This window comes from Globicephala melas, chromosome 3 (assembly GCF_963455315.2).
Source record: "Globicephala melas chromosome 3, mGloMel1.2, whole genome shotgun sequence".
NCBI classification, from domain to species: Eukaryota; Metazoa; Chordata; class Mammalia; order Artiodactyla; family Delphinidae; genus Globicephala; species Globicephala melas.
The window spans coordinates 169274120-169290917 of NC_083316.1; the positions used below are offsets into that span (position 1 = coordinate 169274120).

The following is a 16798-nucleotide window of genomic DNA, read 5'->3' on the forward strand; positions in this document are numbered from 1 at the left end:
TGTGGGATGGCAAGCATTCCAGTTCCAGACAGGGTGGTTGGGAGAAGGAGGTGAGGGAGCGGGCCAGGTGCAGATCTGGGGGAAGAGAGATCCAAGCAGAGGAGATGGCTCGTGCAAAGGTCCTGGGGCAGGACCGGGCTTGGTGTGTGGGAGGAACATCGAGGAGCCCTGAGTGTCTGGAGCAGAGTGAGACCCTTGTGTCTGCAGGCCTTGCTAGATCCCCACCACCACCACCACAGGGACTGAGCCAGACCTTCCAGAGGGACAGTGACAAGGACTAACATTTCCTCTGCTCCCACCACAGTATGGCACTATTAACATTTGGAGATGGGTCATTGTTTGTGGTGGGGTCTGACTGTGCACTACATGTAGGGGTTTGAGCAGCACCCCTGGCCCCCACCCCCTCGATGCCAGGAGCACCCCCCAATCATAACAACCACAGATGTCCCCAGATACCACCCAGTGCCCTCTGGGAGAGGGGGTAGAATGGTCCTGGATTGAGAACCACTGATTTAAGTCCACTTTGCAGATGAGAAAACTGAGATCTCAGGAGAGGTAGCAACTAACTCACAGACTTGGGCCATGAGAGTGTCAGAGCCAGGCTCCACACCCACCCAGGTATGGGGAGCCCTGATTGCTCTGATAGACCTCATGTCCACCTTCCCTGTCACCTCCCACCAGGTGCTGGACATGGAGGAGCTGACCATCTGGGAACAGCACACAGTCACGATCAGCAAGGTGAGGCCTCCCTCCCTCCGCGTGGGTGCTGATGGGAATGGTGGGTTGGTTCCTGCAGGACAGCCTTGGTCCCAGTGAGAAGCAAAATCACGTTCTGTCTCTCATCCCCCCCTCAGGACCCCCGCCGAGGCTTCGGCATTGCAATATCTGGTGGCCGAGACCGGCCCGGTGGATCAGTGGTTGTGTCCGATGTGGTGCCCGGAGGACCAGCTGAGGGCCGGCTACAGTGAGTGTCAAGGCAGCTGGGTTCCGGCGGGGGTGGGGGTGGGGGGGACACATCAAGAGGAGGGAACTGTGTGGGCCCAAACCAGGAGGCTGGAAAGTGCCTGGCGCCTTCCAGCTCTGTCAGTACAGGGCTTGGGGCTGGCAGAAGGACAGACAGTGACTAGCCCCCACTCTCCTCAAGGCACTGGTCCTCTGATGAGTTCTGGGGGTCATAGTGGCCCCAGGATGCTCCCAGAGCAAATATCCTGGAAACCTCTTTTTGGCTGGAGGGAGAGAGACCCAGTGTCCTGAGCTCTTGGGGATAGAAGGCTCCTGGGAGTTATGTTGGGAAAATGGTTCTGGGACCCAAGAGGCTGGCTCAGCTCAGAATCAGCGACCAGCTTCAGAGAGAGAGAGTACAAAACGGACAGGGAGAGAAGGGGAGAAAAGCAGGAAGAGAGGGCCCGAGAGAAAGAAGTGAGGGGGTACAGGGACACCAGGTGTAATTGCAGCTTATGTTCGATGATTGCATTTCACTATGTGGGTTCTGCGATCAGCCCCATTTTACAGATGAGGAAACTGAGGCCCAGAAGGATAAATGTCTTCATGAGTCTGGGGACACCAGTAAATCAGAAGCAGGCTTTGTACACATGGGGGTACCTTCCAGGGGCCCTCAGGGCAGGCCTGGGGAGAGAGGCTTCTGGGTGATGTCTCCTCCCTGAGATCCGGCCTCCTCCCTCAGGACAGGGGACCACATCGTCATGGTGAATGGGGTCTCCATGGAGAGTGTCACCTCCACCTTCGCCATTCAGATACTCAAGACCTGCACAAAAGTGGCCAACATTGTGAGTGGGGGCTCGGTGGGAGAGGCAGCCCCTGGCTGACCCCACTTCTCCTGGTCTTGTTGCCCATGGGCAGTATGAGTATAAGCTTCCCCAAGCAAGTGGAATCTTGTTTCCATTCACAGCTTGGATGTTAAGGCCCAGAGAGACCAGAGTCCCCCAGGGTCCGCCATGGGATGGGGCAAAGCCTTGAGCTGCCCCCTGCCACCCCGACCATTTCTGCCTGCCCTAACAGACAGTGAAGCGTCCCCGGAAAGTCCAGCTGCCCGCCACCAAGGCCACCTCTGGCCTGGGACACCAGGACTCAGATGAGGAAGATGGGCCGCGGCGCCTGGACGAGGCTGACCACGGCCAGGGCTATGAGGGTGACACGTCCAGCGGCTCTGGCCACTCCTGGGGCGAGCGCTCCCGCCGGCCAAGGACAGGTCGCCGGAGCCAGGCCAGCAGCCATGGGCGCAGGAGCCCGAGCGGCGGCTCCGAGGCCAACGGGCTGGCCCTGGTGTCTGGCTTCAAGCGGCTGCCGCGGCAGGACATGCGCATGCGGCCCGTGAAGTCCGTGCTGGTGCGGAGGAGAGACAGCGACGGTGAGCGTGGGGGCCACGTTGTCGGCAGTGGGGCTTGGCATCCCCGGGAACAGGCAGCACTGCTGCCCCAAAATCTGATCACATGTGGTGTGTGGTCAGCAGAATAATGGCCTCCAAAGATACTCACATCCCGGTCCCAGGACCTGCGGATGTGTCACCTCATAGGGCAGAGGGGACTTTGCAGGTGGGGTTAAATTAAGGCGCCTGAGATGGGGGTGACCCTGGATTCCCCCGGGGCTCCTAGTGTCATCACAGGGTCCTTATAAGAGGGAGGCGGCAGGGTCAGAGGCAGAGAGAGACGGGAGATGCTGCGCTGCTGGCTGTGAGGATGCAGGAGGGGCCGCGAGCCAGGGATGCGGCGCCTCTAGAAGCTGGAAAAGGCAGGAACCTATGCTGCCCTGGAGCCTCCGGAAGGACCAGCCCTGCCCACGCCTGGATTCAGCCCCGTGAGGCCCATTTCAGACTATTCGATAAATTCGTGTTCTATTATAGCCATTACGTTTGTGGCGGTTTGGTACAGCAACGGGAAACTCACACATCATGACATCAGTAGACTGTCGAGGGATTAGTAGGTATAGAACAGTAGGGACGTGATCTCTCATTCCTGTCTTGAGTCAATGGCAGTATTGTGACCTTGGAATTTTGGTCATGATGTGACAAATGACACTGGGATATCTACCACACATTGTAATTTTAATAATCCTGAAAACGCTCATCGTGATGTCACTGAGTATTGGGGTTGTGACCCCTAAGCCGCTTTGGTGATGTCATCAGGGTGTTGGGAAGGGACAACCTGGGCTCTGCTCCTTCTCAGGTGCCTGCTGCTGACTGCTGCGCAATGATATCAGAATCCCTGCCCCAGGGCCTTTGCACGGGCTGTTCCCACCACCTGAAATGACCTTCCCAAGACTCCTGCAGGGTTTGCTCCCTTGCTTCATCCAAGACCCAGCTCAGACGTCACCCCCTGAGAGAGGCCATCCCCCAACACCTGTCCCCAAACTGCCCCTCCGTGGCCACTCTCCCCACCCCTGGCTTACGCTCTCTCTCTTTTTTTCTTTTAATACTTTTTATTTTTTAATTATTTATTTAAAAATTTTATTTATTTATTTTTGGCTGCGTTGGGTCTTCATTGCTGCGCGTGGGCTTTCTCTAGTTGAGGCGAGTAGGGGCTACTCTTCCGTGTGGTGCACGGGCTTCTCATTGCAGTGGCTTCTCTTGTTGCAGAGCACAGGCTCTAGGTGCGTGGGCTTCAGTAGTTGTGGCTCGCGGGCTCTAGAGCGCAGGCTCAGTAGTTGTGGCACACGGGCTTAGTTGCCCCGCAGCATGTGGGATCTTCCCAGACCAGGGTTCGAACTTGTGTCCCCTGCATTGGCAGGTAGATTCTTAACCACTGCACCACCAGGGAAGTCTCCCAGCTTTCTCTCTTCCCAGCGCTCAGCATCACCGGGTGCTTGTGTGTTCCACCTCCCCCAACTACAGGGGACCAGGTCTGCTTTGTCACCCGCCGACAGGCACCTTCAGGGGGAGAGTGCCCGCTGGAAAGGGGCAGCAGGCTGAAGCCTGCCCCCTCCCTGCACGACAGCAGCCTGGAAGGTGGGATGGTTGAGGGCAGGCGAGAAGGCTGAGGTCTGAGAGCCCCTGGCAGCCCAGAACCCAGGCCCTGCCTCAGTTTTCCTCCTCTTCCACCCACAGATTTCGGGGTCAAACTGGGCAGTCAGATCTTCATCAAGCACATCACAGAATCGGGCCTGGCTGCCCAGAACAGCAGGCTCCAGGAAGGAGACCTCATCCTACAGGTGAGCCCCTTCTTCCTGTCAGGGGGCAGGGAGACCGGGGCCAGAGGGTAACAGTGTTACCAAGGCATATGGCACAGTCAGCAAAGCTGGTTCTGAACCACTTGCCTCCTGCATTGTGGCCTGTTTCACAAAGGTTGGAGATGACTACGCAGGATTTTCCCCCCTTCCCCGCATCTGCTGCAAATCCATTGCCAAATGTCGGTTTCTAGCACCCCCTTTGGGTTGTCTGTTTCTAGTATCCCCAGAATCACATGACGTGCTGGCTACAGCACTGATTCACGGGCCTGCCTTAGATGCCTGGATGCTAATGGTCCAGAGACCAGGCTTTGAGGAGCAGCTCTGCCTTAAGAGCTTGGTTTCCTTCTAGACTCCTCCCCTGAAAATCTGTTTCTAGTGATTCCTAGTGTTTGATATACAAATCATTTCTGGTTGATTGTTTCTAGAGCTTCCTCAGAGTAATCTGTTTCTAGTGACCCTGAAGAATTGTCTGTTTCTAGTAGTTTGGGGCTGACACTTGAAACAGAGCTTGGAGGTGGGGCTGGGGGCTAGAAGGGTTACTGAAAACAGACATTCCCAAGAGAAAATGTTAGCAATGGATTCCTGGTGAGCGGAGATGACACTAAATCCCTCCTAGGAATTGTATGTTTCTAATCAACTTCTAGATGTCTGTTTCCAGACCTCCCAGAAATTGTCTGTTTCTGGTATCCACATATTTACTCCCTCTCCCCCAATTAGAGTTGTTTCTAATATCTGTTCCCAGTGTCTCCTGAGAAATTTCCCCCTCTGGGGAAATGAGAGTCAATCCATTTTTAATTTTTCCCTAGCGCCCCCCCACCCCTCTTAGAAAATTGTCTGTTTCTAGAAATCTTCTGGAGGTCAGTTATTGGCATAGTCTCCTCTCACAGCAGGAATGCAATTCTATCATTTTCTGTTGAGAATGTCTGTTTTTAGTAACCCCTGAGGGTTGTGTGTTTCTAGTCCCCCTCACCAAGGTATCTGTTTCTAGTATCCCCTATCTCTCATGAACTTACTTCCTCCTTCCTGATCCCTTTTAGATCAACGGGGTGTCCAGTGAGAATCTGTCACTGAGTGACACACGGCAACTGATCGAGAAGTCGGAAGGGAAACTGACTCTGCTGGTGCTCAGGGACCGAGGCCAGTTCCTGGTGAATATCCCTCCAGCCGTCAGCGACAGCGACAGCTCCCTTCTGGAGGGTGAGGGGCCAAAAGGCCAGCCCTGGGAGGTTCAAATGGAGGGCCAGGGAGGCAGGCTGTGCCAGGCAGGACCAAGCAGGAGTTGGGAAGCCTGGCCCTGAGAGGCTCAGAGAGGGACAGAAACTTGCCCAAGGCCACACAGCAAGTTAGGGCTGGAGGCCCTCAGCTGAGCCTGACTCTGGTCTGGGCCCCTTTGCTTAGAGGGGCCTGATGTGCCCCTCTGTGAAATGGCAGCCTGGAAGGCGTGCCCATGGCTGAGACACGCTTTCCCCCGCAGACATCTCAGACCTCGGGTCAGAACTGTCTCAGGCGCCACCATCCCATGTACCACCGCCACCCCAGCATGGGCAGCGGAGTCCGGACGCCAGCCGAACCAGCTCCCCCATGTATGTAACCTCATCGGCTAGAATGGCCAAGTGGGATGGGAACATGGGCCTATCTTTTCCAACATGGGGTAGCCTTGAGGGTGCAGTCATGGCGGCCTGCCTGGAAGAGGCCTCTCCTTCCACACACAGTCCTTCTTGCCTCCTTATTGTGGCTCAGGGTTCCCGGTCCTGGGAGAACCAGATATGGACGGACTTAAAGAAGAAGGGATAACAGAATTTTACAACGAGCCCTAGAAGACTTCAAAATGCATAAGCCCTGTCACCGAGCAAGGCTTTTAGAGAGTTCTCTTGGGAGTGAAATAGCCACAGCTCTGTGCAGGGATTAGAGGATGCTTATTCGTTATGATGATGTTTATAAAAGGGACAGAGTGGCAGTTACTTTGTTAGTCTCCTGGGGCTGCAGTAACCAAGTGCCACAAACTGGTCGGCTTAGAACCACAGAAATTTATGGTCTCAAAGCCCTGGAGACTGAAGACTCAAGTCACGGTGTCAGGGCCACACTGCCTCTCAAGGCTCTTGGGGGAAATCTGTTCCAGGCCTTTCTCCTAGCTTCTGGTAGCCTCCGGCATTCCTTGGCTTCCAGGTGGCCGTCTCCCCGCTGTGTGTCTTCACGTCATCTTCCCCCATGTATGTGTCTCTGTGTCCAGATGTCCCCTTTTTATAAGGACACCAGTCAGACTGGATTAGCCACCGCCCCCACCCCAGTCTGACCTCAAGTTCACTAATCACATCGTGATGACCCTGTTCCCAAATGAGGTCCCATTCTGAGATCCTGGGGGTTAGAACTACAACAGGTGAATTTTGAGGGTACACAATTCAATGCCTTAAAAAACATGATTGCACAACACTTGGGGATTAGGTAACAGGCACCTCATTTAAGCCTGCAGTTCCCTGTGAAGTAGGGAGTTGTATCTGTTATCTACAGCCGCATAACAAATGACCCCCAAACCTGGCCGCTTGAGACAATGGTAAACATGTATTACCTCACTGTTGCTGAGAGTCAGGAATTGGGGACAGCTTAGCTGGGTGGTTCTGGTTCATGGTCTCATGAGGTTACAGTCAAGACGTAGTGTAGGGCTGTGGGCTTTTGGGAGTGGATGATCCCCTTCTAAGCTCCCTCACATGGCTGTTAGCGGGAGGACCAGGAGGTGGGGGTCATTGTGGTCCATTTTAGAGGCCAGAGGAGGGCCCACGCCAAGGCCCCAGATCTTACTCCACCACTAATTAGGGCACTAACTAGCGGTGACACAAGGAGACGGTGTGTGTGTGCTTGGCCCGTAGTGAATGCTCTTTGTTACGATCGTTATAATATAATCCTTGCTTGGGAATATTAGACAGCCATGAAACAGGATGTCTCCGAGAGTATATTGAAAAGGCCTTGGGAAAACGCACTTGGCATTGTGTATGGTGAATGAACCGGATTGCAGAGTGACACAGGGCAGCATCTCAAAGGGTTTGGGGGACTCTTGTGTGATCTTCCCAGGGATTCCATGGGCACACAGAAGGATCTGTGGACAGACGGCTCCAAGTAACTTGATGTGTTTCTCCGATGCAGACCCTGTACTCTTTGAACCTGCCCCGTGAGACCTGGGCTGGGGGTACATCATTCTCAAGTGTCTTTCCCCACCCCCAGTCACTCAGCACTGGGGGTTCACAGGCTGTATGTCGGAAATGCCAACATATGGCCTGATCTTGATTTTCTTTCAGAAGTATATATTTCCTCACCGTTTCTTTGAAAGCATCTGAAAGATCTGGAAAGTAACTCTTCTGTGCTAACAGTGGGTTGATTTTTCAGGGAACTTTCTTTCCGTCCTGTGGTTTAACTGTGTGTTAGTCTGCTCAGGCTGTTAACAAAACACCATAGGCGGGAAGCCGGAAGTCCATGGCCAGGGTGCTGGCATGGCCGGTTCCTAGTGAACGCTTCTTCCTGGCCCATGGACGGCCTCCTTCCTGCTGTGTGTTCCCACGCTGGAGAGAGTGATCTCTGGTGTCTTTTATAAGGACACTAATCCCGTCATGGGGGCCCCACCCTCATGACCTCATTTAAACCTGGTCACTTCCAAAGGCCCGCCTCCTAAGACCATCCCACTGGGGGTTAGGACTTCAGCATATGAATTTGGGGGGACACAGACATTGGGTCAAGAGCACCTTCTATAACTTTTCACTAATATTAAAACAGTAAACATGACTGTTTGTCACAGGCTCATGTCATTTTGAGGCTTTGACTCGACTCAGCCATCCCAGGGCTCGGAGGAGGAAACGGGCTCAGAGAGGGGAAGCAGAGGGCGGGAGGTCACACAGCTGCAGAGGGACAGGACCAGGATTAGAACCTGAGTGCCAATAAATCAAAATTCTTCTAAAAATTGCTGCTCAACATCCCCCTACCCCCACCTCACCCCAAATCTGTTCCCCACCAGGGAGAGCCCCCAGCTTCGGCAGGAAGGTTCAGTGGATTCTAGGACTGCGTCAGAACCAGGTGAGCAGAGGGTGGTGACTCTGAGCACCCCTCCTCTGATTTTTCTGATCGCAGCCAATGAGGCTCTACCGAGCAGAGTGGGGAAGGCGGGCACAGACCTAAGAGGCCAGGGACAGTTCCCTGGGAAGAAGCGCGGGGCTGGGGGCTGCATTCCAAGGGGCAGGGACACCCCCCAGCAAAGGTTTGGCGGCTGGACCAATCAGTGTGCTCGGGAAAAACTGGCTGTTCCCTTTCAGACTCCCCGAGGCAAAGGAGCTGTGACATGCACAGCGTGCCTAGTGGTCAGAGCGTGGAGGACCATGGGTATGTGCTCCAGGACAGAGCCCCCCAGCTGAGAACCCACACACCCGGGCTGCCTCCTGCTTCCCATCACCTGCCTTCTCGCACCAGCATGGGGGTGGGGCTCTCCCATCCTCGGCCTGATGCCGACTGTCTCTGCCTCACTGCTCAGGTACAGCCCCGCCTCGCGGGTGGTCCGCTTCCTCAAGGGCGCAAACATTGGGCTGCGGCTCGCCGGAGGCAATGACGTGGGCATCTTCGTGTCCGGGGTGCAGGCGGGCAGCCCGGCAGATGGGCAGGGCATCCAGGAGGGAGATGAGATTCTGCAGGTGAGCGGGAGAGGCTGGGGGTGGGCCTGCTGGGTGGTACCCGAGTCTGTAACTGCTTGTGTGTCCACCCCCGGGGACCCCCTGGGGACCGGCAAGACCCCCAGAGACATTCAAACATTTTAAGGGCTTCCCAGCCTGGGGCATGACCTTGATGATTGGGTCATGACCTTGTGCATGTCACATCCTTGTTGTCAATGTCATGACCTCGATGTCCAGCTCACGACCTTTCCCAGGTCACTGTCTCGTTATCAATGTCACAGTCTCCTTGTTTGTGTCACTGAGTTGACCGTGTCCTGACCATGTTGCCTGGGCCACACCCTTGATCCCTGCGTCCATCCACAGTCCCTTTCTGTGCCACCTCCAGTCTCCCATGTCCGGGTCGTGGCCTTATCCAGGTCGCGCCTTCATTGTGTGTCTTTACCTCCATGATAATCAGTGTCTGTGACCTGCTGTCCGGGTCTGTATATTGTGTCCCTGTCACGACTGCATGTCTGTCTTGACTCTTTCAAGTATCACAAAATTCTCACCAGTGTCCTGGTCCTGTCACAGCTGTGGCCCCTCGTTCTCATGTCTCGATGTTGACAACACGCAGAGCCTCGGTTATGCCTGTACCGATTGCATTCCCTGTATCCTGGTTTCTGGGCCAGACCTTCACGTGTGTGTGTGTGTGTGTGATGCCCAGGCTGCCACAGGGCAGTGCCCCTTTCAGAAAGCCGTCCCCCAATCTCTGGGGCTCTTGACAGCAGCTCTGGAAGGAGCTGGGTGGAGGGCTTTGTCTGGAGGAAGAGCTGGGATCTTGTGCCCTTGTCCCACCCCTGCACCCACTTCCCGGCAGGTGAATGATACTCCATTCCGGAACCTGACCCGGGAGGAGGCTGTGCAGTTCCTGCTGGAGCTGCCCCCGGGCGAGGAGGTGGAACTGGTGACGCAGAGGAAGCAGGACAGTGAGTGTGTGTGAGTGTATGTGCGTGAGTGTGTGAGAGCGCGTGTGTATGTGAGCGTGGAGCTGGGATCCACGGCCAGGCCCTGGGGAGGGGTCGGGTCTGGGCTGTGGCCCTGCTAGCTCAGGAAGCCTCCCTGTCCACAGTCTTCCGGAAGATGGTGCAGTCCGGCGTGGGCGACTCCTTCTACATCCGCATGCACTTTGAGATGGAGCCCAGCCCGCCGTCTGGCCTGGGCTTCACCCGCGGAGACGTCTTCCACGTGCTGGACACACTGTACCCTGGCCCTGGACAGAGCCACGCCCGCGGAGGCCACTGGCTGGCGGTGCGCATGGGGCGTGACCTCCGGGAAAAAGAGCGGGGCATCATCCCTAGCCAGAGCAGGTGCGGACCGCCCACTGGGACAGGGCACAGCATCACTACTTAGCATCCTTGGTGATTCCCTCCGGGGAGCCATGCAGAAGGCTCAGGGCTGACCAGTCAGCGCTTGTATGAGTTTCCTGCAGGTGCTGTAACAAATTACCACAAACCTAGGGGCTTCGAACAACACACTTTTATCCTCTCATGTTCTAGGGTCAGAAATGAGTCTGATGGGGCTACATTCAGGCGTGGGCAGGGCTGGTTCCTCCAGAGGCTCCAGGGCAGCATTGGTTCCCGCCTTTTCCAGCTTCTAGAGGCGCCGCACCCCTGGCTTGCGTCCCCTTCTGCATCCTCACAGCCAGCAGTGCAGCATCTCCCGTCTCTCTCTGCCTCTGACCCTCCCGCCTCCCTCTTATAAGGACCCTGTGATGACACTAGGACCCCCGGGAAATCCAGGGTCATCCCCATCTCAGGGGCCTTAACCCCACCTGCAGAGTCCCCTTTGCCGTGAGAGGTGACATAGTCACAGTTCCCGGGATTCGGCCTTGGACATCTTTGGGGCTGTGATCCTGGACCCCGGACCCCGGTGCTCACTCATCTCCTCTCTTCTCTCCAGGGCAGAGCAGCTGGCCAGTCTGGAGGCTGCCCAGAGGGCCGTGGGGGTCGGGCCTGGAGCCTCGGCGGGCTCCAGCACACGGGCCGAGTTCTGGCGGCTGAGGGGTCTTCGTCGGGGAGCCAAGAAGACCACCCATCGGAGTCGTGAGGATCTGTCGGCTCTGACCAGACAGGGTCATTACCCGCCATATGAACGCGTGGTGCTGCGAGAAGGTGGGCCAGGGTGGGAGGGGCCGAGGGGGGCCCTCAAGTAAGAGTGTTCAGAAGCCACAATCCTCACCTCTCTCCTTCCACCCAAAATACCCCCTTTTGGTTACTTTAGGATGAAAATACACACGCACAAAACCAGCACATAGATCCTTTCCCTACCCGAGAACCAGGGGTAAAAATACACCTCATTCAGATTTCAGGAAGGGAAGAGATTAAGCGCTTGCCCACAGCCTCAGGGCAGAAGGATTAAAACCAGGTGCTGAGGCTTTTTAAAGAAAATGGCGGGAGGGTGGGAATAGCAGGTGAGCCAGGACGGGAAAGGGCTGAGCAGCTGCTTTCCTGCTGCTGGTCCGTCGTCCAGACGAAAAAGACTCAAACATAAAAGGCTACGTACTTAATTTCTACCCCCAGCCAACGAAAGTTTAGAAATCTGAACATATCAAGTTTTTAAGAGCAAGAGAGAAGGAGAGGAGAAAAAGAGAAGGGTCAGGTGTAAAGAGTGGTCTGCTTACTCGCTTTTCTCCGGCCAAGATGCCTTCTGCACCCACTTCCTCACTGGTAAAAGGGAGTATTGGTGAGGCCAGGGGTCAAACAAGCTCTTCCTGCAAAAGGCGAGACAGTATTTTAGGCTTTACAGGCCAGATGGTTTCTGTCCAAATGACTCAACTCTGCAGGAAGGCAGGAGAGAGGGGACATGCTGGATGTGGCTTTGTGCCAATAAAACTTTATTTACAAAAACAGGCAGTGGATCAGATGTGGCCTGAGGGTTGTAATGGTGGTTGCCAATCACTGAGTTAGCTGGGTTCAGCTGCTCTGACAGACCCCAAACTGTATAAACAAGAAGTTTCCTTTTCAAGTAACAGTCCCAGTATAAGAAGGCCAAGAGGTCTCACACCTTCCCTTGAAGGATACAACCCAGATTTCACACATCATTCTGCTTGCATCCCATTGGCTGGGATGTAGTCACATGGCCATCCTTAGCTTCAAGGGAGGCTGGGAGTTGTAGTCTTTAGCTGGGCAGCTGTGGGCCTGGCTAGATCTACTATGGAGAAAGTGGAGAGGCAGTTGCACAAGAAGCTAGCAGCCTTTGCCCCACATGGGATCCTGATTCTTGTCATTGATTCTCTGCCCTGCAGCCAGTTTCAAGCGCCCGGTGGTGATCCTGGGACCTGTGGCTGACATTGCTATGCAGAAGTTGACTGCTGAGATGCCTGATGAGTTTGAAATTGCAGGTGAGAAACCAGGTCCCATAGCAACCTTATTGGTGAATCATTTCATAACCCTTTCCCAGGTTGAGGCAGCTTGATAAGGGGGCTGCTAATGATGCTGTTTGGGGGAAAGAGTAAGAACAACCATGCCAAACATGAGGCAGATCAGCCGCCAGCAGCCCCTCCAACCCCTGGGCCAGACATCCTCAAACAATCTTGCCACCCTTTACCTGGATAGAGCCTCAGAATCCTTCTTAACGCAGTTCACCAAGCAGCCATTGCCAATGGAGCCAATTGGACAATTGCCAGTTGTCTGTTTGTTCAAGAAATTTGTCTGTTGAGCTATAGACACAGCATCGAACGAATACACAGGGTCTCCTGAGGAGACCAAAAATGAACAACTGCAGGAACAATTAAGCTAGAGTAGGGAATCAACAAATTACAGCTCTCCTGGGCCAAATATGGCTGTTTTTATTCAGCCTGCTAATTAAGAATGGTATTCAGAGACTTCCCTGGTGGTGCAGTGGTTAAGAATCCACCTGCCAATGCAGGGGACACGGGTTCGAGCCCTGGTCTGGGAAGTCCCACATGCCACGGAGCAACTAAGCCTGTGCGCCACAACTACTGAGCCTGAGCTCTAGTGCTCGCGAGCCTCAGCTACTGAGCCCACGTGCTGCAACTACTGAAGCCCGTGCGCCTAGAGCCTGTGCTCTGCAACAAGAGAAGCCACCACAATGAGAGAAGCACATGCACCGCAATGGAGAGTAGCCCCCCGCTCACCGCAACTAGAGAAAGCCCGTGTGCCACAACGAAGACCCAATGGCAGCCAACAATAAATAAATTAAGAAAAAAAAGAATGGCATTGATATATATTTTTATTTTATTTTATTTTTGAAATAGGTGTGGCTCTTTTATTTATTTATTGTTGGCTGCATTGGGTCTTCGTTGCTGCGCGTGGGCTTTTCTCTAGTCGCGGTGAGTGGGGGCTACTCTTTGTTGAGGTGCGTGGGCTTCTCAGTCCAGTGGCTTCTCTTCTTGTGGAGCATGGGCTCTAGGCGCACAGGCTTCAGTAGTTGTGGCACACGGGCTCAGTAGTTGTGGCGCACGGGCTTAGTTGCTTCGTGGCGTGTGGGATCTTCCTGGACTGGGGCTCGAACCCGTGTCTCCTGCATTGGCAGGCGGATTCTTAACCACTGCACCAGCAGGGAAGCCCAAGAATGGTACTGATATATTTTAAATGGTTAAAAAGAAGTTAAAACTTTTTTTTGTGACATGTGAAAAGAACTGAAAGCTGCAACTTGAACAGATACTTGTACATGAAGATTCATCATGATTCACGGCAGCCAAAAGATGGACACAACCCAAGTGTCCATCGACAGGTGATGGATAAATAAAACGTGCTCCATGCACACCGTGGAATATTATTCAGCCTTAAGAAAGGAAGGAAATTCTGACACTCACTACAACATGGATGAACATTGAAGACATGGTGCTCAGTGAAATAAGTCAGATACAAAAAGACAAACACTGTCTGATTCCACTCACAGGAGGTCCCTAGAGGGGTCACATCCACAGAGACAGGAAGTAGATGGTGGGGGCCAGGGGCTGGGGGAGGGGGATGGGGAGTCAGTGTTTCATGGGGACAGAGTTTCAGTTTGGGAAGATGAGAAAGTTCTGGAGACAGATGGTGGGGATGGTTGCACCACAGTGTGAATGCACTTAATGCCACTGATCCGTGCGCTTAAAAATGGTTAAGGTGGTTGGTACATGTTATGTTACACACGTTTTACCACAACAAAGAGAAAAAAGGCAAGTATGCGTCCCCCTCCTTTTAGGCCCCAGCGTGCCTTCTCCCTCAGCTGCCATGCTATCTAGGAGGGCTTCCTAGAGGAAGCAGTACTCCATCTCATGTCCTAGAGGACACATAGGGGATGGGAGAGTAGCTTCTTTCGGGTCACAGCCCAAGCAAAGGCCCAGAGTCGGGACCGAGCCTGAGAAAGTGAGTGTGTGGAGCACAGACCAGGCATCCGTCTCCCCATCATGCCAGTCGTTGGCTCAGTGACTCTGAGCTGGTGACCGTATGTCCCTGGCTCAGTTTCCCCATCTGCCAGTAACAGCCACTCCTGTTCAGGAGGAGGAGGTGAGGGTCGTGGTCAGGAGGGGACCCAGTGTGGTGTCAGGAGCGGGGCCAGCAGGAGCTGCTGCTGCTGCTGCTGGCGTTAGGATTTCTCTCAAGGGCCATGGGGAGCCGTGGTGGGTTCTTGAGCAGGGGAGGGGCAGGGAGACGAATTTGAAGGGCCAGTGGACTGCCCTCCCGAAGCTGCCAGTCGCCTCTCCCCTCCACAGAGAGCATGTCAAGGACCGACAGCCCCTCCAAGATCATCAAACTGGACACCGTGCGGGTGATTGCAGAGAAAGTAAGCAAGGCTCTGCTGTGGGTCCCATTTCACGGATGGGGAAACCGAGGCCCAGGTCTCCAACCTGTTCTGGCCCCACACCCCGCAAGTGTGGTTTTCCCCCTCTTGGAGGCTTTGTGATGTGGGGGACTTGAGGGAGACAGAGCCTGCCCAGAGTCACACAGCAGCAAGTCCTGGGAAGAGGCAGAGACTCAAACTGGGGCTCTGGTGCTCAAGACACTGTGGCCTGGGCTATCACCAAGCCCCACCCCAACATGCTGGCCTGCAGATGTGAGAGGCTGGGGTCCACTCTGACCTCAGACTCTTCATCTCTGTCTCTCTGATTCTTCACCTGTCTCTGATGCTCTGTCTCTGGGTGTTTTTCCCTCCACTGTCTCTCTGTCTCCCTCCCCCACGGCCCCCAACATTGGCCCGGCCCAGGACAAACATGCACTCCTGGACGTGACACCCTCAGCCATTGAGCGCCTTAACTACGTGCAGTACTACCCAATCGTGGTCTTCTGTGTCCCCGAGAGCCGGACAGCCCTCAAGGCACTGCGCCAGTGGCTGGCCCCCGCCTCCCGCCGCAGCTCCCGCCGCCTCTACGCTCAGGCCCAGAAGCTGAGGAAGCACAGTGACCACCTCTTCACAGGTGGGGTGGGAGCTTAGGGTCTGGGGTGGGCGGTGGGTCCTGGCCTGAGTCTCCAGCCATGCTGATGCCCCTCCCCACCACCCGCAGCCACCATCCCCCTGCAGGGCACAAGTGACTCCTGGTACAAAGAGCTCAAGGCTGTCATCCGCGAGCAGCAGACGCGGCCCATCTGGACGGCCGAGGACCAGGTACCTGTGAGGGTTTGGGAACAGTCGCAGTTAGGGCTGGGTTAGGGGCCATGGCCAAGGCCCAGATTTGACCTGAGCTAGGATCTGGACCTGGTTCCTGGAGTGAGATGGGATTGGGGTCTTCTCCTGACGCTGGAGTCAGGGTTGGGGCTCAGCTCAGATTTGGGGTCTCAGTCTGGACCAAGGTCAATGGTCAGCACTCACCTTGGGGTCAAGGGTTAAGGCTCAATTTGAGGTTGAGGACTGGAGTTTGGAAGGTGGTGTCCCGGGTCCGGGGTTTTCTCTTAAGATCAGGGAGGGCCGGGGCTCGGCTCAGCCAGGCCATGTGCACCCGCAGCTGGACAGTTCCTCAGAGGACAACCTGGACCTCCCTTACCGCAGCCTGGCTGACAGCTCCGCGGATCTGAGCTGCGACAGCCGGCTCAACAGCGACTATGAGACAGACGGCGAGGGCGGCGTCTACACGGACGGCGAGGGCTACACGGATGGCGAGGGTGGGCCCCACATGGACGTGGACGAGGGGCCCCCGGCGCCAGCCCTGGCCCGGTCCTCGGAGCCCGTGCTGGAGGATGAGCCTCGGATCCTGCAAGATCACGGGAGATCCTCGGGTCACCAGGGGACCCAGGTGAGCAGAGCACCAGGCTGGCCCCAGCAAGGGTCTCGGGATGGGGCTGAGACACCTAGGGAGCCTATTTTCTGCCAGGATGTCGAGGAACAGATACTTCCCCGACCAGATCAGTAGCTTGGACCTTGATCTAGGGTACTTGAACCACTGAGTCACTTAAAGCAAATATTTAACCTCTGCATGAGTTTCCTTATCTGAGATACAGGGATTGATGGTAAAGTCTTGACGTCACAAGCTTGTTATTTTGTTGTTGTTGTTTTGTTTTTTGGCCACGCAGCTTGTGGGATCTTAGTTTCCTGACCAGGGATCGAACCTGGGCCCCCTGAAGTGGAAGCTCAGAGTCCTAACCACTGGACCACCAGGGAATTCCCACAAGCTTGTTGTTTAAACAGAATACACTTAGTCCAAGTCCCGGCCCATGGGAGTCGGGTGTTTAACAATAACAAATATTGACTTAGCACTTACTCTCTGTGCGGCTGCCTCAGCCTCCAAGGTGCCTTTCTGTGAATTTGACAAATTCCTCCAGACCCTCTCTAGGGAAATGTAAAAATGTACGAGTCTATGATGTCTCTGGTAGAATGGTGCTCCGTGGGGTTGCACAGTACCCGACCTGCTCAACTGTCCATGGCATCCTGATTATGGGGCAGGCTCTCCTCTAAGCACTTGACATATACGAATTCATTTATGAACTCCTGACAACAGCCCTCTGAGGAAAGTCACAGATGGGAAACCCCACTGCTCCTTTGCTGACAGA

General features: G+C 54.9%; 1 protein-coding gene and 1 non-coding gene across 2 annotated transcripts in view; one reads left to right on the forward strand and one right to left on the reverse strand.

Annotated features, from left to right (window-relative positions):
* TJP3 (tight junction protein 3) overlaps positions 1–16798 on the forward strand; it is a 29422-nt gene that overhangs the window by 11772 nt on the left and 852 nt on the right. Inside the window, exons 2-19 of the mRNA XM_070045119.1 lie at positions 682–738; positions 855–964; positions 1685–1787; positions 2020–2368; positions 4061–4164; positions 5220–5379; positions 5657–5765; positions 8183–8241; positions 8478–8544; positions 8693–8849; positions 9685–9793; positions 9937–10174; positions 10767–10978; positions 12112–12207; positions 14530–14600; positions 15021–15231; positions 15319–15419; positions 15757–16044. Of these exons, the coding sequence (XP_069901220.1) occupies positions 691–738; positions 855–964; positions 1685–1787; positions 2020–2368; positions 4061–4164; positions 5220–5379; positions 5657–5765; positions 8183–8241; positions 8478–8544; positions 8693–8849; positions 9685–9793; positions 9937–10174; positions 10767–10978; positions 12112–12207; positions 14530–14600; positions 15021–15231; positions 15319–15419; positions 15757–16044 (2592 nt within the window). The 5' untranslated portion in view covers positions 682–690. The remainder of the gene's footprint in view (positions 1–681; positions 739–854; positions 965–1684; positions 1788–2019; positions 2369–4060; positions 4165–5219; positions 5380–5656; positions 5766–8182; positions 8242–8477; positions 8545–8692; positions 8850–9684; positions 9794–9936; positions 10175–10766; positions 10979–12111; positions 12208–14529; positions 14601–15020; positions 15232–15318; positions 15420–15756; positions 16045–16798) is intronic.
* TRNAG-UCC (transfer RNA glycine (anticodon UCC)) lies at positions 16337–16409 on the reverse strand. Its single transcript has one exon. It is a non-coding gene; the product is annotated as a tRNA-Gly (tRNA).